The sequence below is a fragment of the Anomalospiza imberbis genome, chromosome 18 (assembly GCF_031753505.1).
Source record: "Anomalospiza imberbis isolate Cuckoo-Finch-1a 21T00152 chromosome 18, ASM3175350v1, whole genome shotgun sequence".
Taxonomy (NCBI): Eukaryota; Metazoa; Chordata; class Aves; order Passeriformes; family Viduidae; genus Anomalospiza; species Anomalospiza imberbis.
In genome coordinates, this window is record NC_089698.1 from 3,864,620 (window position 1) to 3,880,162 (window position 15,543).

At 52.3% G+C, this 15,543-nt stretch overlaps 2 protein-coding genes across 7 annotated transcripts in view; one reads left to right on the top strand and one right to left on the bottom strand.

The window, feature by feature from the left end:
* Positions 1–82: 82 nt before the first annotated feature.
* Positions 83–7,848, top strand: TRAFD1 (TRAF-type zinc finger domain containing 1). Of its 2 annotated transcripts, none has more exons than XM_068208585.1 (11): positions 83–247; positions 1,760–1,895; positions 1,967–2,020; positions 3,062–3,320; positions 4,144–4,404; positions 4,774–4,847; positions 5,016–5,231; positions 6,094–6,217; positions 6,409–6,727; positions 7,145–7,217; positions 7,334–7,848. In XM_068208585.1, exons 1-11 carry the CDS (start codon positions 198–200, stop codon positions 7,373–7,375), a joined length of 1,608 nt encoding a protein of 535 aa, XP_068064686.1. In that variant the 5' UTR covers positions 83–197; the 3' UTR covers positions 7,376–7,848. The 2 variants fall into 2 exon arrangements, with proteins under 2 accessions (XP_068064686.1, XP_068064687.1); XM_068208586.1 differs by having other exon boundaries at positions 85–247; positions 6,430–6,727.
* A 771-nt stretch (positions 7,849–8,619) lies between these two features.
* Positions 8,620–15,543, bottom strand: part of HECTD4 (HECT domain E3 ubiquitin protein ligase 4) — a 66,256-nt gene continuing 59,332 nt past the window's right edge. For all 5 annotated transcript variants that reach the window (XM_068208577.1, XM_068208576.1, XM_068208579.1 and 2 more), the window contains 6 exons: positions 14,446–14,549; positions 13,359–13,580; positions 12,865–13,031; positions 12,259–12,454; positions 11,753–11,975; positions 8,620–11,247 (listed from right to left, as the gene is read on the bottom strand). In XM_068208577.1, coding sequence (XP_068064678.1) covers positions 11,111–11,247; positions 11,753–11,975; positions 12,259–12,454; positions 12,865–13,031; positions 13,359–13,580; positions 14,446–14,549 — 1,049 coding nt within the window. In that variant the 3' untranslated portion in view covers positions 8,620–11,110. The remainder of the gene's footprint in view (positions 11,248–11,752; positions 11,976–12,258; positions 12,455–12,864; positions 13,032–13,358; positions 13,581–14,445; positions 14,550–15,543) is intronic.

Consider the following 15,543-nt stretch of genomic DNA (forward strand, 5'->3'; position numbering starts at 1 on the left):
GCAACGGTGATCGGACACCGGCACCGGCACCCTCAGCAGGCCGGGGGACCCGGGACTGGCACTCCCGAGCGATCCCCGCAGGGCCGCGCTCTCGCCGGCCCGCCCCGGTCCCTGCAGCGCTCTCCCCGGCGGGCCAAGGCGGCAGCGGCCGGGCCCGGTGCCCGGGGCTGTGAGGGGAGCGGGCACCGCACGGAGCCATGGCCATCGCGGCCGTGCCCGCGGCCGAGTACCGGCTCTGCGGCAACTGGTAAGGCCGGGCCGGGGTCGGTGAGCGCCGGGGCCGCTGAGGGCCAGCCCGGGGCCGGGGTCGGTGAGCGCCGGGGCCGCTGAGGGCCAGCCCGGGGCCGGGGTCGGTGAACGCCGGGGTCGGTGAGGGCCAGGCCGGGGCCGGGGCCGCTGAGGGCCAGCCCGGGGCCGGGGTCGGTGAGGGCCAGCCCGGGGCCGGGGTCGGTGAGGGCCAGCCCGGGGCCGGGGTCGGTGAGGGTCGGACTCGGTGTGGGCCAGGCCGAACCGACCCCGCCGGCACATCGGGGTACCAGTCCTTGGAACGCGGTGAAATACCCGAGACCACCGCAGGGCCTTTCCCGTAAGCGCTGGGGCGTTGCATTTCCCTTCTGGCTTAGTAGGGAACTTAAATAGAAACCGAAACGTTCGGATGGAAATCCAGGCTCGCTTTTCAGTGAGATCCGCACAAAATACACAGTTCCAAGTTTTTTCTTCAGCAGTTCCGTGGCTCAGGAGCAGAAATACGAAAATAGGATCAGTAGGCAGAGTTTTTGTGGAAGTTTTTCTCTTTGATTACACCTCTCTGCAGAGCCCAGTGTTGTGTGTCGAATTCAAGCAGCTAAAGAAATTAACTTTTTCTGTAGTTGTTTCTCCCCAAGAGACATGAGAATCCAGACAGTTTCTTGCAACATCAGCCTGGTTTGCTTGGTCTGTGCAGTTCAGTTGCCGCTGTTGGACTTTGTTGCTTCGCCAGGCTTTTGGCTGCCTGGGATCTGCAGGGGAAAGAACAGCTGTGGGTTTAGCAAACAAAAGGTTATAAAAATCATTTAGGTGTTTTCAGTGTGGGTTTCTTGGAAAGGGCATCATCCGTGTAGAAATGATGCTGCCTGATTGAGGCAGGAGTAAGGACTGAGCTCCAGGTGCCTCGGTTCTGTTTGGTGTCAAGACAGAAAACGAGCATCTTAAAAATGAGGTGAATTGGGGGATTTTGGTGTAAAGTGAGGTGAGTTGGGGAATTTTGGGGTGCAGAGCAGTGTTGTTACTGCTGGGGCTCTGAGCAGCCTGGTCTGTCGAGGGTGTTCCTGAGAGCTTTAAGGTCCCTTCCCACCCAAACCATTCCATGGTTCCATTATCCTGGAACAGGATCTGTCAGGCATAAAGAAGGCACTGTTTGACTGCTTTCCAAAGCACTGTTTGACCTCTCAGAGCCAAGTTATTTTCAGGAAGAAACTTTTATCTTCTCAGACTAATTTATTAACTTGATCCCTGATGATAACTTGTGCTGCAAGATTTCCCTTTCACATAAGGACATAAATCCACCTGGATTTTATCTGAATGCAGTGTGACTTTTGCATGTTAAATACATTAATATCCACCTGTGCCGGAGCCCTGAGGCCTGGCTGGGCCTTTCTCTACTCACTTTTAGCCATGAATTCATTGAAATCTTTCTTAGCATTATCTTCTTCTTGTGAGCGACTGCTTGGATTTGTTGTCAGTGTGTTTCTGCTCCATAACCTCAGCGACTTTCTCACAGCAAAAAGGATATTCCTGCAGTCAATTTCATCATCCATGAAATCCACTGTAGAAGAAATATTGAAATATGCCCCTACTGCAGCGACTCCATCCCAAAGTCTGAGATGAAGAACCACATTGAGTCTGAACATGTGCAGGTGAGAGACATCTCTGCTCTGAAGCTGCTCATTTCTGTGGAAATTCTCCTAATGAGGTCTCTTTGCTGTAGGTCACCTGCAAATGTAGGATGAAGATGGAAAGCAGCCTCCTGAAGGATCACGAGGTTGGTGGATTTTATATTCTTGAACCCTTGGGGGATGCTCCGGTGTTTCACTGATTCCAGAGCCTTTCTGTCAGCCAGCACCTGGATTCCAGCCTGAGGCTTGTGCGTCTTTTAGCTGAGTGATGCTTCCTAAACTCACACCCTCTGGGAGAAGGGATTGGAAACTGCCCTAAAGTCCTGGAGCCACTCAGGGCTTCATATCAAAGGGGTATCTGTGATAATTGGTGATTTTTTTTGTCCTTGTCAGTTGAAAAATAGCTATTTGAAGTATGATTGACGTGACTTTTTTCATTCCTTTACTGTTTCATGTTTCTGCTGGAGCCATTATGTGGCTTGTAATAACTCAGTCTGTCCAAACAGACTTTAAAAATAGCCTGTAAAATAAACTAAAATAGGCCAGAGTGGGATTTTCTGAGTTCTGAATCCAGTTGGCTGCTGTCACAGACAATCTTGTTATAAATGTCATCCCTTCCCTTCCTGTGGGCTCCTTTAGAGACAACTCTGGAACTGCCACCTCAGCCTGCTGATTGCTGAGAAAAAAAGGATTTTCTTCGGAAATCTGTCCAGTTCTAAACCCTGGAGTAGCTAATCCTGCCTGTGGTTCTTTTGGATTATAAAGCAAATGATGATGTTTTATTAGTGCAGGTTGTTCATTTGTGCAGTATCTGCAAATATCACATATTTTATCTATTTTTAACCCCTTCTGAAGGGGATTCAGTGTGGGGTAAAGAGCATGTCCAAGCAGTTCTTGTTGAGCAGCAAATGAGGTGTAAGTCTGTTCCCTAAAAACCAATGTGGATTTTAGCTGTGCTCATGGAGTGCAACTGGATTTTGGGTTGTATCTAAAACCCAAGTCCAGAAATCATGTCCTGAGTGTCTGAAGAGCTTCAGCTGCCGAGTTTGTGCCTCCAACACATCATTGTTGCATTCCCACATTGTAGCTTGCTCCTGGTTACTCCTTTGGACGTGGCTGAGGACACAACAGAGAGCTCCAAAGCTGAGAAAACTCCGTGGGAAGAGTAACCTTGTGTGTTTTCCCAGGCGTCCTCGTGCCCCCTGCGCCCCGTGCTGTGCCAGTTCTGTGACATCCAGCTGGCCTTCAACAAGCTCCAGGAGCACGAGCTCTACTGCGGGGCCAGGACCGAGCCCTGCGGGCGCTGCGGCCGCAACGTCCTGCTCAGGGAGCTCAGGGAGCACCCGCGGCTCTGTGGCAGGGAGGAGGAGAAGGCAGCCAAGGGCAGCGGGACAGCGCCGGCCTCCGGGAGTGAGGATGGAGCCGGGAGGGGCCAGCGGGGAGCAGGTACCAGGGCTGGGCTTGGGAAGAGCCAGAGCGGGGAAAAGGAGATTTAGAGCTGCTGTGGGACACAGCTGCAGGGACAGAACCCCTTAAGGGACACAGCTGCAGGGGCAGAACCCCTTAAGGGACACAGCTGCAGGGACAGAACCCCTTAAGGGACAGAACCCCTTAAGGGACACAGCTGCAGGGACTCCTAAAGACAGAATCTTAAGGGACCAGAACCCTTAAGGACAGATAGACTCTTAAGGGACAGAACCCCTAAGGACAGAATCTTCAGAGACCAGAACCCTTAAGGACAGACAGAATCTTAACGGACGGAACCTCAGGAGCAGAACCCCTGAAGACAGAATCTTAAGGGACAGAACTCCTAAGGACAGACAGAATCTTAAGGGACAGAACCCCTTAAGTGGACAAAGGAAGGAAGAACTGGCTGCTCATTTGGTAGCTGGTCCAGGTATGAGGTTTTGTGATTCCTTTCTGTGAAAACACAGGATAGTGAATGCTCCAGAGGCACCAGGTGGGAATGTTAACCCATGGAATGAGGTGTAAGCCAGGAGTGCTGAGGTGCCTGGGATAAAAGCCCAGTTGCTTCATTTTATTTTTTGTCTCAAAGTACCTGGCTTAAAAATGAAAGTGGAGTTGTTTGCTCCCTGTAATTTGGAATAAAATTTGGATTTTTCTCCATCCTCTTGGATTTTTTAGAGGTTCCCTTGGCTTTGAGATGCTGAACTCCAGGAGAAACCCTGGGGCTGAATCTGATGTCCAGAGGGAGCTGCTGGTGGCAGGTTTGATATTCTCCCAAATGTACAATATTTGTCTTTTGAAGGAGATGAGCTGGAGACACCTGAAACCCTTCACTCCCAACTTCCTGAAGACTGGAATGCTGACCTGGACTATGTGTTGGCTCTCAGCATGCAAAGTGAGAATGATCCTCACCGTAATACTGCAGCTGACATTCCCAGGGATTTCTGGGAATATGACTACACCAAAGAGCCTGGACAATCTGCCTATGATGATGAAACAGACCTGTCCAACATCTCCTGTGACTCTCCAGGGTCCTTTAGCACATCACACCACAGCCAAATAGGTATAAACACAGTTGTGGTGGGGTTTATCCTTAAATTTGAGGGGAGGGGAAAAGGAAAATTTGGAATGTTAAAGATTACCTAGGTATTTTAAAATATCAATATCAGTCATTTTGAGATTCCTAAAGCAAAGCAGCAAGTGAAGAAATAAAAGCTTATTAAATTGGTGGGTCTCTGGCCTGGGTGTATGGTGGGAGCCCTGGTGGGGAACAAGGTTTTTGTGGAAGTAAAAATGGTGGGAAGGAGGATCTGGGGGAATCCTGGAGTGCAGCTTGTTCTGAGAGGAGAAATGGCACCACAGGGTTTAATGACACAGCAGGAGGTGTTTTTACCAGCACCCACAGAGGACATAATCCTTCCTTCTCTTGCAGACAAGGAGACGATCATGTTGCCCTGCGAGTTCTGTGAGGAGCTGTGTCCTGCTGAAGATCTGATCCTTCACCAGGTTTGAGACTTCCTTGTGTCTTGGGGTTTGCAGTGAAGACTTTTCTGTGGCTGTCACTGAGAAGGGTGTGGTGACTTCTGGCATTTGGGTCTTTGCCAAGGAAAGTGGTTTTCTATGCCCACCTGGCTCACCAGTAAAGGTGGTTTTTCTGTGTTGTTTATGTAACAGACAGGGTGTAACCCAGCAAGTGCCTTTGCCTCGTTCAGTAAGAGAAGTTCTTCTCCAAATCCATGGGAGTGCAGTGTTCTGCGAGCTGGGGGGTCCAACAGCCACAGGACTGTCCCTTCATCCCAGCCCCAAGCTGTCCAGGCAGAAGGAGACATCATGATTCCATGTGAATTCTGTGGCATCCAGCTGGAAGAGGAGATTCTCTTTCATCACCAGGTACTGAACAGGACAGGCTCTGTTGGCTCACAACCCCTTGTTCAAGGATGGGCCCAGTCCCAGGGCTCTTGCGGCACATTCCAGGAATTTAGGGAGCTGCCCCTGGCTCAGCTCTTCCCACACAAAGCTCTGGGATCCATGGGAAGGGTTGTGCTGCACTGAGGCTCCTCCTGAAAAGTACTGGATTAATTTGAAAGTTCTTGTAATGAAACCGAACAAAAGGGCCTGAAGTTGCACAATCAGAATGTTTGAATCACAGAGAAAATGAAGTGAGCCCTGGATGAGTCAGCTGAGGGGAGAGGAGCACAAGGGTGAAACTGGGTGGGAGGGGAAGTACAGAACAGGCTCCAGCCCTGGGAGTGGCGTGCCCAGGGAAGAGTCCTCTGGAATCTGCTGCTGCTCCAGACAAGATGGGAGAATGCTGAGCTCACCCATTCTCTGTGTCATGGTTCATTCCCATTCCTAGTCCCAAAAAACTACTGAAGCTGGGGTTGGGTTGGTTGGTCTGGGCCTCTCCCCTCCTTGGGGACAGCAAAATCTGTTCTGGAAGTGAGATCTGATAAAACTTCAGAGCTTATCGCAGAACCCCAGAATGGTGTGGGTTGGAAGGGATGTTGAAGCCCATCCCATTCCACCCCCTGCCATGGGCAGGGACACTTTCCAGTAACCCAGGGTTCTCCAAGCCCAGTCCAACCTGACAGGGGGATGGAACTGGACGAGCTTTAAGATCTCTAAACCATTTTGGGCTTCCACAATTCCCTACTCACCTTAACGTCTCCAAGTGCTGCTGCTCCGCAGTGTTTTCCCAGGAATTTTCACCTGACTGAGCTTCACTTGACCAGCACTGTGTGTTCTGCTGCAGCACCACTGTGACCTGCGCCCTGCCAGCCCCACAGGTGACGTTGCAGCTCAGGAGCTGCCGGCTCAGCCCCACGGGGACAGACGGGAATCGCCAGAGCCGGCTCGGCGACGGATCCGGCACCAAGGTGTGGGCAGAGCACAGCCTGAGCTCCCCTGTGCTTGCACTGAGGAGATGCTGCTACCCTGTTCTCTCTCAAAAATCTTCATCCTCTGCTCTTGGTCTGGGTTCAGGGAGGGAGGATGAAATCACTGGAACTGTGTCCTTGGGGTGAGCACTGGGGCTGTTCCTGATGCTGAAGTTACTGTTCCTGTTCAGCTCCACATCCTGTCCCTGCAGGAGATGTTTCTCCTTGGCACGCAGAAGGCTCTGGGAAGCTGGGGCTGTGCCCTGCTGCAGGGACCAGGCTGAGGACGGAGGCGGCCAAGGCTGGGAACGCGGTGTTGTCCCCTCCAGGGAGAGCGGGTGACGCGCCGGCCGCGCGGGGCAAGCCCGGGAAGGGGAGTGGCAGTGAGGGGACGTGGAAGGACAGAGGTGACACTGCAGCTGGGACAGCACCTCGGGCAAGACCTGCTCAGCACTTCCAGGCAGAAACCTTCACTTCCAACTCCTCCAGAGCTTCTCCAGCCCAGCCAAGGTAATGCCTTTGCCTTCTGGTCCATTCCCCTTCTTATGGTGCAAATCTGGATCCCCTTGGCTTTGCCTGTGGCTGAAAGGGTTTTCAAAGGCTTTCAGATTCACTCAGTTGAATTTGGCTGGTGCTTATCTGAGTTTCAAACAAGAAATTTAGGTTTTTGCCTCAAAATAGAACAGACCCACTGGTCACTGGGATAAAATGTAGGTTAAGGCCTCATTACCTGTCCATGGGAGTGCTCTGCTCTCACCTGGGCTCTGAACAGGAGCTGGTTCTGCTGCTGAAACATCTGGGCCAAGGTCAGAGGCGACTCAAGGGCCTCTCCCTCCACCTTCCCTGTCTCCCTGCTGTGCTGTCCTGTGTTTATGCAGCACGGGTGGCTTTGCCTCCCCTGAAGGTGTCCCTGTCCCTGTCCCACAGCTCCAGCGCCGCAGGAGGAAGGAGCCTGGGGCTGTCGGACGGGCGCAGTGGCCTCCGGCGCCGGAGCTCCAAGGTGAGGCTGCAGGGGCAGCTCCTGGTGGCTTTGCCAGGACAAGGAGCTGCTTTTTACAGCCCTCCATTATTGAGTCATATCTGAAAACAGCATTTTTCTTTTCCCCTTCCCATAAGGCAAAAGCCCAGAGCCCAGCAGCCGGACAGCCGGAGGAGTGAGCCAGTGCCTGTGGAAAAGATGGAGCACCCACCCCTGCCCCCGCCAAACTCATTGGTCCAAGCGCAAGCAAATTCTGACACTGAGCTTCAATTTTTAGGCAGTGATGATTTTCTAAATCTCTATTTTTAATCTCTGAGAGCAAACTTCAGGTTTTTATGTCTCTGATTGCCTCAAGCACCACCCCCAAGGCATCAAATTGAGCCTCATCTTGGGCTCCACCTGAGTTCTGTGTCCATGTGGGCTCCTTGTGTCACCCTGGGATGGGATTTGTGCCACCCCGAGCTCGGGGTGTGTCCTGCCCTGGAATGCTCATGGACAGCTGGTGACAGCAACAGGGAGCAGTCAGTGCTCCAGGCCTGTCCCACGTAGAGCAGGGTTGAGGGTTGAGGCTCCAAGGCTTCTCAATGCTGCATTTTCAAGTTTAAAGCTTTTTAAGTTCCTTGGAATAAAATTTCTCTGATGCTGTCCCAAACCGTTGTGCAGTGCCATCTGTCCCCTGGGGTGACACAGGACCACAGCCCCCAGCTGAGCATCCATTCCTCCCTGTTGGAATCCCTGGGACTTTGGGAAGTGGAGCAGATCCTGGATAACACCAGTGAGCATCAGCCTAATTAAGGAGGTGCAGCAGATGGCACTGGCAGGGCTAATAAGCCACCCCTGGGGTGGGGTTGTTACCAAGGCCTTGTCTCAGGTGCCAGCTCCAGCCCACTGGAACAGCCAGAGCCCAGCGAAGGCTGGAGGGAACTCCCTCCTAAAATAAAGACATTTTACAGATGCTCCCACCAAATGTGTTTATTTAGACAAGAAAAGAAGAATAAAAGTATTTAAAAACAGGGGGACACCAAACCTCTGTTCTTCCCATTCCTAGGCAGAAGGGCTGTGGGAAGGTCAGGGAATGGGAGCTGGTCCCCGAGGTTTGGGATGGATAACAGGGTGCTATGGGTCAGGAATCATCAAGTATGACAAATAATTCATGACTGGGGTGGCAGAGCCTGTGCTGTGCCTCAGGCACAAGGAATATCCCAGAGGAACATCCCAGAGGAACAACCTCAGCAGTGGCCGTGCTTCCCTTTGGTACAAAATCCTGACGTTTTGTTCCAAGTACACACAAAGAACCCAGAGAAGTGGGATTCCAACAGAGAAGCTGCAGCTCCCTTTCTCCCCCTTCTCCTCCTCTGCCTCAGGCAGCTCCAGCAGCAGATCCCACTCCTGCAGCCCCAAAGAAGGACACAAACACCTCCAGGGATGTTAAGAATCTCCTTTATGCAGGTGTACACTCGATGGCCAAGAGCACTTACAGGTTAATGCCGTGTATGGAACCGAGATGGACACACACCAAGCTAGAACTAATACCCAGCTCCAGAGTTTTTCCATTGTTTAGTATAATTTTACATTCTGAATGAATATATATTAAAAAAAATAATAATCATCATCACAAACCAATCTTTGCTTCGACAAACAAGCCTAGTACAGACAATGTCAAGTTCATTTAAAGCACGAGGAATTAAGGATGATTAGAAAAGCTCTAATTAAAAGGCCATTTGAGCCACAGCTGAGGTGCTGCAGCACTTCCTTCCCAGGAGCATGGAATTAAAAAAAAAAAAAAAAAAAAAAAAAAAAAAGCCCAAAAACTCCCACAATTCCTCTTGTGGGGCTCATCCTGTTCTCCAGAACAAACAGAAGTCGATGGAAGTTGGTTACTGGTGCGACTTTTGTCCCGTAGAAGAAGCTTCATTTACACCCCCGGGTGCAAATGGCAGCGACGAGAAGTTTGTTATTTGTAATCATAAATAATTAACTGTAATAAATACGGATCAAGTAACGTTCCAGCACACGCCCGGGGCCGGGTGCAGGTGTGCTCCACTCGGATGTGCTTCCCAAAGGAGCACGCACACAGCAGCAGCAGTTTCTTACTCACAGCTGGAACTGGAGCCTTGGGAACCGCTGGCACACGGAGCCCTCCGGGATGGCCCCTCAGCATTTCGGGACTGGACCCAGGAGAAGCCCAGAGAGAGCCCAGCCCGGGGCCACAGCTCTGCCGTGGAATCCAGCCGGCGCTCCCCACGTTCCCTGTCTGGGAACAATCCGGCTCCAAGCCGCCCTTTGGGCTTTGTTTTCCCTCGGTGTTTGTAAACTCCAGGTGTTCCCGCTTGCTCCGAGTGGTTTCTGAGCTACATAAACGCTTCTACCAGGAAATGGACGAGATTCAAGAGTAAATATTCTTCCTACATGGATCTGTTCCCTGGACAGGGCAATATGCATTGGGAGGGTAACAGCTTCCTAACCACGGGGTTGGGAGAGTCCGGATGCCGACGACTACCTACGACTGCTGCACACGCATTCCCAGTCCCACTCGCTCACGGAAGAACAAGGACACCCATCCCGAACTCACACCGCCTCTCCGGCATCCCACGCACTCAGCGTTCCCACTATTCACAATAATGTACAATAAATACATTTGGGATTCCCGGGAGCTGTTCCAGGCCCACGGGACACCGGGCTGAAGGTTCAGTCACCTCAGCCAGAGCCTCCCGGGCAGCCCCGCTCCGGCACAAACCCACGGACAGCACCAACAGATTCCGGGATGGTCTCTTCCTCAGAACTCAGGATCCGAGGGATCAGCAGAGCTGGAGTGTCCCAAAAATCCTGGCGAGGGATGAGACGCCTGTGGAGGGGCTGCTCTGAACCATCCAGAACATTCCACAGAACACCAGTGAAACGTGGAGTTGTTCCTGCTCCGCAGCTGCCTCCCAGCTTTCCACACAGACCAGGAGCTTTATCTTCCAATGGGTGACTTCGTCCTCCTGCCGGGTGTCAGAGGTTTTTAGGATAATTTGCTCTTGGATCAAAGATTTTTGAGTACAAAAACGAGTTCCAGGTGTTTGAGCACCCCCTGGTTGTTCTGAGCGCTCGTTGGGAAATGGGATAAAGTCCCAGATTTTTGGGATAGACTGTGGTATCTTACACCCTTTGGAGAGAAGCTGTTTTGTTCTGCTCATATTTTAATTACAATAAATTATTTTGTAGCTAAGCAAAGCAGACATTCAAGAACATCTAGGGCGGGAACCCAATGGAATCACGACCCTTTCACTGTTCTATTGGAAATTTTCCCAAAAGTGTTGAGCTGAACCCCCCAGTTCCCTGTGGCAGCCCCTGTGTGCTTGGTCAGAGTTTAGAAAAATTTCAAGGAAAGTGGTGGAAAGGTGGAAAAGCAGTTTGGCAGCAAAGTTCCTGCTTCAAACCTCAAGCAAATGCCACAAATCCTGCCTGTGCTCTGCTCCTGCCCATGCAGTGATTCCCTCCCCACACCCAAACTTGGCATTTTTGTACTCAAAAACCTCTCGGGGGAGAGCGATCCGTGAGCCTTCCCCTCCGAGGGCTCCTGGCCTTGGAATGCCCTCCCTGCCAGTGGTGTTTGCACGGGGCAGACCATTGTGGATTACAAAATTAGAAATGTACAGGTGGAAAGGTTTTTTCCCCAAATTAAATTATACACAAACCGGTCTTTACTAAACTATCCTACAAATATTCCACAAACAAGGCAGCAAAAGAACCAGTCCACCACAAAGTCTACGAATACAAAATGGAAGTCTTCCGGGAATTACTGTAATGGGAACGAAGGTTCAGGAAATAAATTAACCCCCAGCTCATCCCACGGGAGGTGCTGGATGGGAACTGAAGGGGTTCCACTGGGCAGAGTCACGGAGTCACCTCCAGGCATTCCCTGCTCCTGCTCAGCCGCTGAGCGGATCCTCCCGGTAGTGGATGGCGTAACGCAGCTTTTCCAGCATGATGTCCAGCGAGGAATACTGCGGGAGCTTGATCATGAACATGCACGTCTCCACTCGGATGTACCGGGAATCCGGGGAACCTGCGCGAGAGCCACCAGCAGGGGTTAAAACCCAACCCAACACTTCCCTTCCTCAGGGTATCCAAAACCCTATCCCTGCCTGCTGTGGGTCTTTTGGATCGTAAATGTTTCTGTGCTTCTCCCATCAGGCCTCATGGCAGTATTTTTCCAACAGTTTAATGATTTTAGAAGCTTTTCAGACACATAGCAAAGTCTCTCTGCATCCCTACAGGGCAAAGTTTTAACTGTGGAATCCCAGAACAGTTTGGGTTGGAAGGGATCTTAAAGCTCATCCAGTTCCACTCTCCCACCATGGGCAGGGAACTTTCCACCGGATGCAGTTCAAGTTTTATGTGAAATTTTAGCTTTATGTCATTTAAACCCCAATTCTCTCCTGATTTACCCTCATAACCAGCTGCCCCTCTTTGTCACTGTTCATTAAATACCAGTTAAAGGGGGGCTGCAGGCTGGGACAGAGCTGGGAGCAGAAGCAGCTCCTTTCCCCTGGGAAGCGGCCGTTCCGTACCTGCGGCGCCGTCGGGGGGGGCGATTTTCATGGGATAGGGGGGGACGTGGGCGGTGTCGGGGCCGCCGTCCTTGCAGGGGCAGGTGAAGGGGATCCTCTCCTGGTTACAGGCAAACTTGATGAACTTGCAGAGCTCCTCCTGCGTGAACATCTCCAGGGCGCTCCAGAAGAACTCGATGTGCTGGTCGGTCTCCATCAGTCCCACCTGGTACATGGTGTGTGCCTGAGGGGACAGGGACAAGTGTCCACTGCTGCTCACCCCTCTCCCTTCAGGAATCTTCCCCACTACACTTTTAAATAAAGGAAGTTCAAACTCTTTTCTGCACAAGCCCCACCCTATTATTTCCTGAATCCAGTGAAATCTTAATAAACTTCCCTGGGGGCAAAGGGGCATCCAAGCAGTTCCCCAAGGATGTCCTGGCTGCACCAGAAGCAGAAGATTCTCCCTTCCCACCTTCCCTTGGGAGGATCCCCCTCTGTGTCCCACAGCAGTGTAGCCAAAGCACCTTGAGGAATTCCAGGTTGATGTAGGGAAGGCCACAGGTCCTCAGCTCCATCTCCAGGGGGGTGAGTGTGGTCAGGAGCTGCAGGGGGATGATGGAGCCCAGCCCTGCCCTCACTGCTGTCATGCACTCTGGGGTCTGCAGCTCCCGCATCCGCAGGCTCCGGATGGCGGCCGCATACACGTCCTTGTTCTCCCACCTGCAGAGGCAGAGACCTGGGATGAGGGAGGAACACCTGGGACAGCCCTTGAGCCCCACTCTGTGTTACACGTGGAAGGGTTTTATGGAGAGATCCTGATCTGGAATAATCCAGTCAGCAATGCACACTTTGCATTCCGATGCTTCCCAGTTAATTCCGCTGTCCTCTGCTTCCTCCTCTCCTCCCACCTGCCCACAGCTGGGAGCCTCCACAGCTGGGACCAGCCCTGCTCCTCTGTCTCTTACAGAGCCGAACAGCACCACTGATCACAAGTTCTGCCAACTTCTCACAAAGCAAAGCTTTCCCAGATCATTCCAACTCATTACAAAAGCACCTCAGGAGAGGCTGTGCTTGGAGAACAATTCCAGAGACGTTCTGTGCCACATCCTGCCTGGAAGGCTGCTCCTTACCCCACAGGGATGTGCCTGCCCCTGGGACACAGCTCCACCTCCTCCCCAGTGAGGCTCAGGTAGGTGAATTTGCAGCAGGGTTTGTTGGGGCAGTCGGGGCTCTCCATGGCCAGGTGCTGGGAGGCGATTTCGGCACACAGAGCTTCCAGCTCCGTCTCGTCACTGATCTGTCACGGAACAAGGACAAGGACCTGGTCACCTGCATGGCAGCGCCTTGTCACAGGTGTCCAACAGCAAAATCCTGCTTTGGGGGTTCTGGTCAGGTTTTGCAATTCCAGTAAGTATTTCAGAAGCCGGAATTCCATCATGCTTGGCAGCAAGGGAGTGTGCCTTCTCCAAGGCAATAGGATGTAAAATCCTGCATCCAAGAGGAATCAACTCATCTCCCAACCCTGCTTCCACAAAAACCACCTGACAGCCACCAGTGAGAGCAGGCATGTTTGTGCCGTGAGGGAATCCTGAGGAAAAGGAGGGCAGAGGGAAGAGGGACCTACATTTTCAAATTTTTTGACATAGTTGTAGGTCAGGATGTCAGCTTCCTGCAGATCCACGTCGGGATCCAGGGGCTCTCCCACCAGGGTCTTCCAGAAGGAGGGCAGGAGGTCCAGGGGCAGAGGAACATCGGCTCGGATGGCGATGCCCAGAAGCTGCCCAAAGAAATGGAACAGCTGCTCCTCGGCGTAGGTGATGGGGCTGGGGGTCAGGATGTACTTCCCCTGTGGAGAAAACAGGACACACAGGGCAGCACTGACCAGCTGCCCACAGCCTGAGGGGCTGCGTGTTAGCAGGCCTGTGCAAGCGTATCCTTCCTGCTCCAGCCAGGAAATGTTTAGTTGGATACCAAAGGATCTGCTCCAGCACAGTCCCTGTATTTTACGCACTGGTATCACCTTATCTCAGCACTTCCTGATCCAATCAACCCCATTTCGGCTGGTTCCCATTTTGCCAAGCTGTTGATCAACACTCAGGATTTTCTGGACTTGTTACATCAGTTTGATATCCAAGCCTTTCAGTTGGGGGATGTTTCTGAGCCTGGACTTGCAGAGCCAGGTTTGCTACACAGCTGGCCTTAAGCTGAGGGAACTGAGCTGTTTCCTACCCTAAGAATATTCCCAGGAAAGAATTACTGAGAATTCTTTGGACCATCAGCTTTATCTTGTTTCTAGATACCATCTACTGTACCAAATAAGACACTAAATATCATGGACGGAGCATCTTATTCTCCTGGCAACGTGACAGACCTTTCTGGTGACATTCCTGGAGTAAGGCCACAGAATAAAAACTCATGGAAGTTCACCAGTTTGGGACAGACAACTGAACCTCGTTCACTCTGAATGCTGCCCAGGAGTTTTAGCTCTGCTCCCATTTTGCTGCCTTGGCTCCCTCTCCAAGTAGCTGCTGCACACAAGAGGTGCAGCATGGGATTCACCAACTCCCAGCTCTCCCAGGATGTGGGATCTGCTTGGTTTCATGGATCGGAGGCCTCTCTCTGCACCTCTGACCAAATGTGTCCCACTCCTGTTCTAACCCAGCATTCAAAAAGAGAAAAAAACCCTCATTTTTGGCACTGGGATCTCACACCTTGTTCTTATTGACAGCAGAGCTGGGGCACAGCAGGAGCAGGGAGAGGGAGGAGCTCTGGAGCTCTTTACACACTTGCCAAAGGAAGTGACGGAAAGATCCACCTGGAAAAGAGAGAGGGAAAACAATGAAAATATTCCTTTGCTCCTGCTGAATTCCTAAATGCTGCTTTGCTTTCCAGCACTCCAAGAACAGCAGGAATATTTGTTCTACCAGCTGGCCTGGAAATGGGATTTGGTGCTGGATTAGGAGATGGATGGGGCTGTCCTACAACAATGGAGGCGATGCTCCAGGCTTCAGCTCAGCTGCTGAGCCACAGCCACAACATTTATTTCCTCATAAACACTGTCAGTACCACCACAGCCCTTCAGAAGACAAGAATTCCACTTGGGAGAAGGTCCCATGGAGCCTTGGCTCAGCTGATGGCTGTACACTCACTTCCTTTACACCTCAGACAGGTGACAGGAGCTGGTGATGTCAGAAGTGTGTTCTGGCTCCATATCCCGCCATGGATCTCCACCAAGGAGCAGCACAGCCCATGTGCATTGGGAGAGCAGGGATCCCTTTGCTCTTTGGGATCTGCCTCAGTACCCCAGGGAACAGCACTGCAAAGCTGAACCCCCTCATCCCATGGTTAAACCCAGACTCCTCCTGGTGCAAACACTGAGGAACCACCACCCCAAAGAGAGCCAGCATCCTGAGGGATCCCATTCTTTTCCACCCACAAGTGAATGCTGCTCCTTAAAGCCTACACGAGGCAGGTCCTGGTGAAGAGCAGGGCTGTCCCAGGGGGATGCCACTCAGGCTGTAGCTGTCCCCACTCCCTGGTGCCACAGACCTGCTGTCCCTACTCCCTGGTGCCATGGCACCCCCGTCCCATCTCCCTGGTGCCACGGAGCCCTGTCCCACTCCCTGGTGCCATGGAGCCCTGTCCCCTCTCCCTGTCCCCTCTCCCTGGTGCCATGGAGCCCTGTCCCCTCTCCCTGTCCCCACTCCCTGGTGCCATGGAGCCCTGTCCCCTCTCCCTGTCCCCACTCCCTGGTGCCATGGAGCCCTGTCCCCTCTCCCTGTCCCCACTCCCTGGTGCCATGGAGCCCT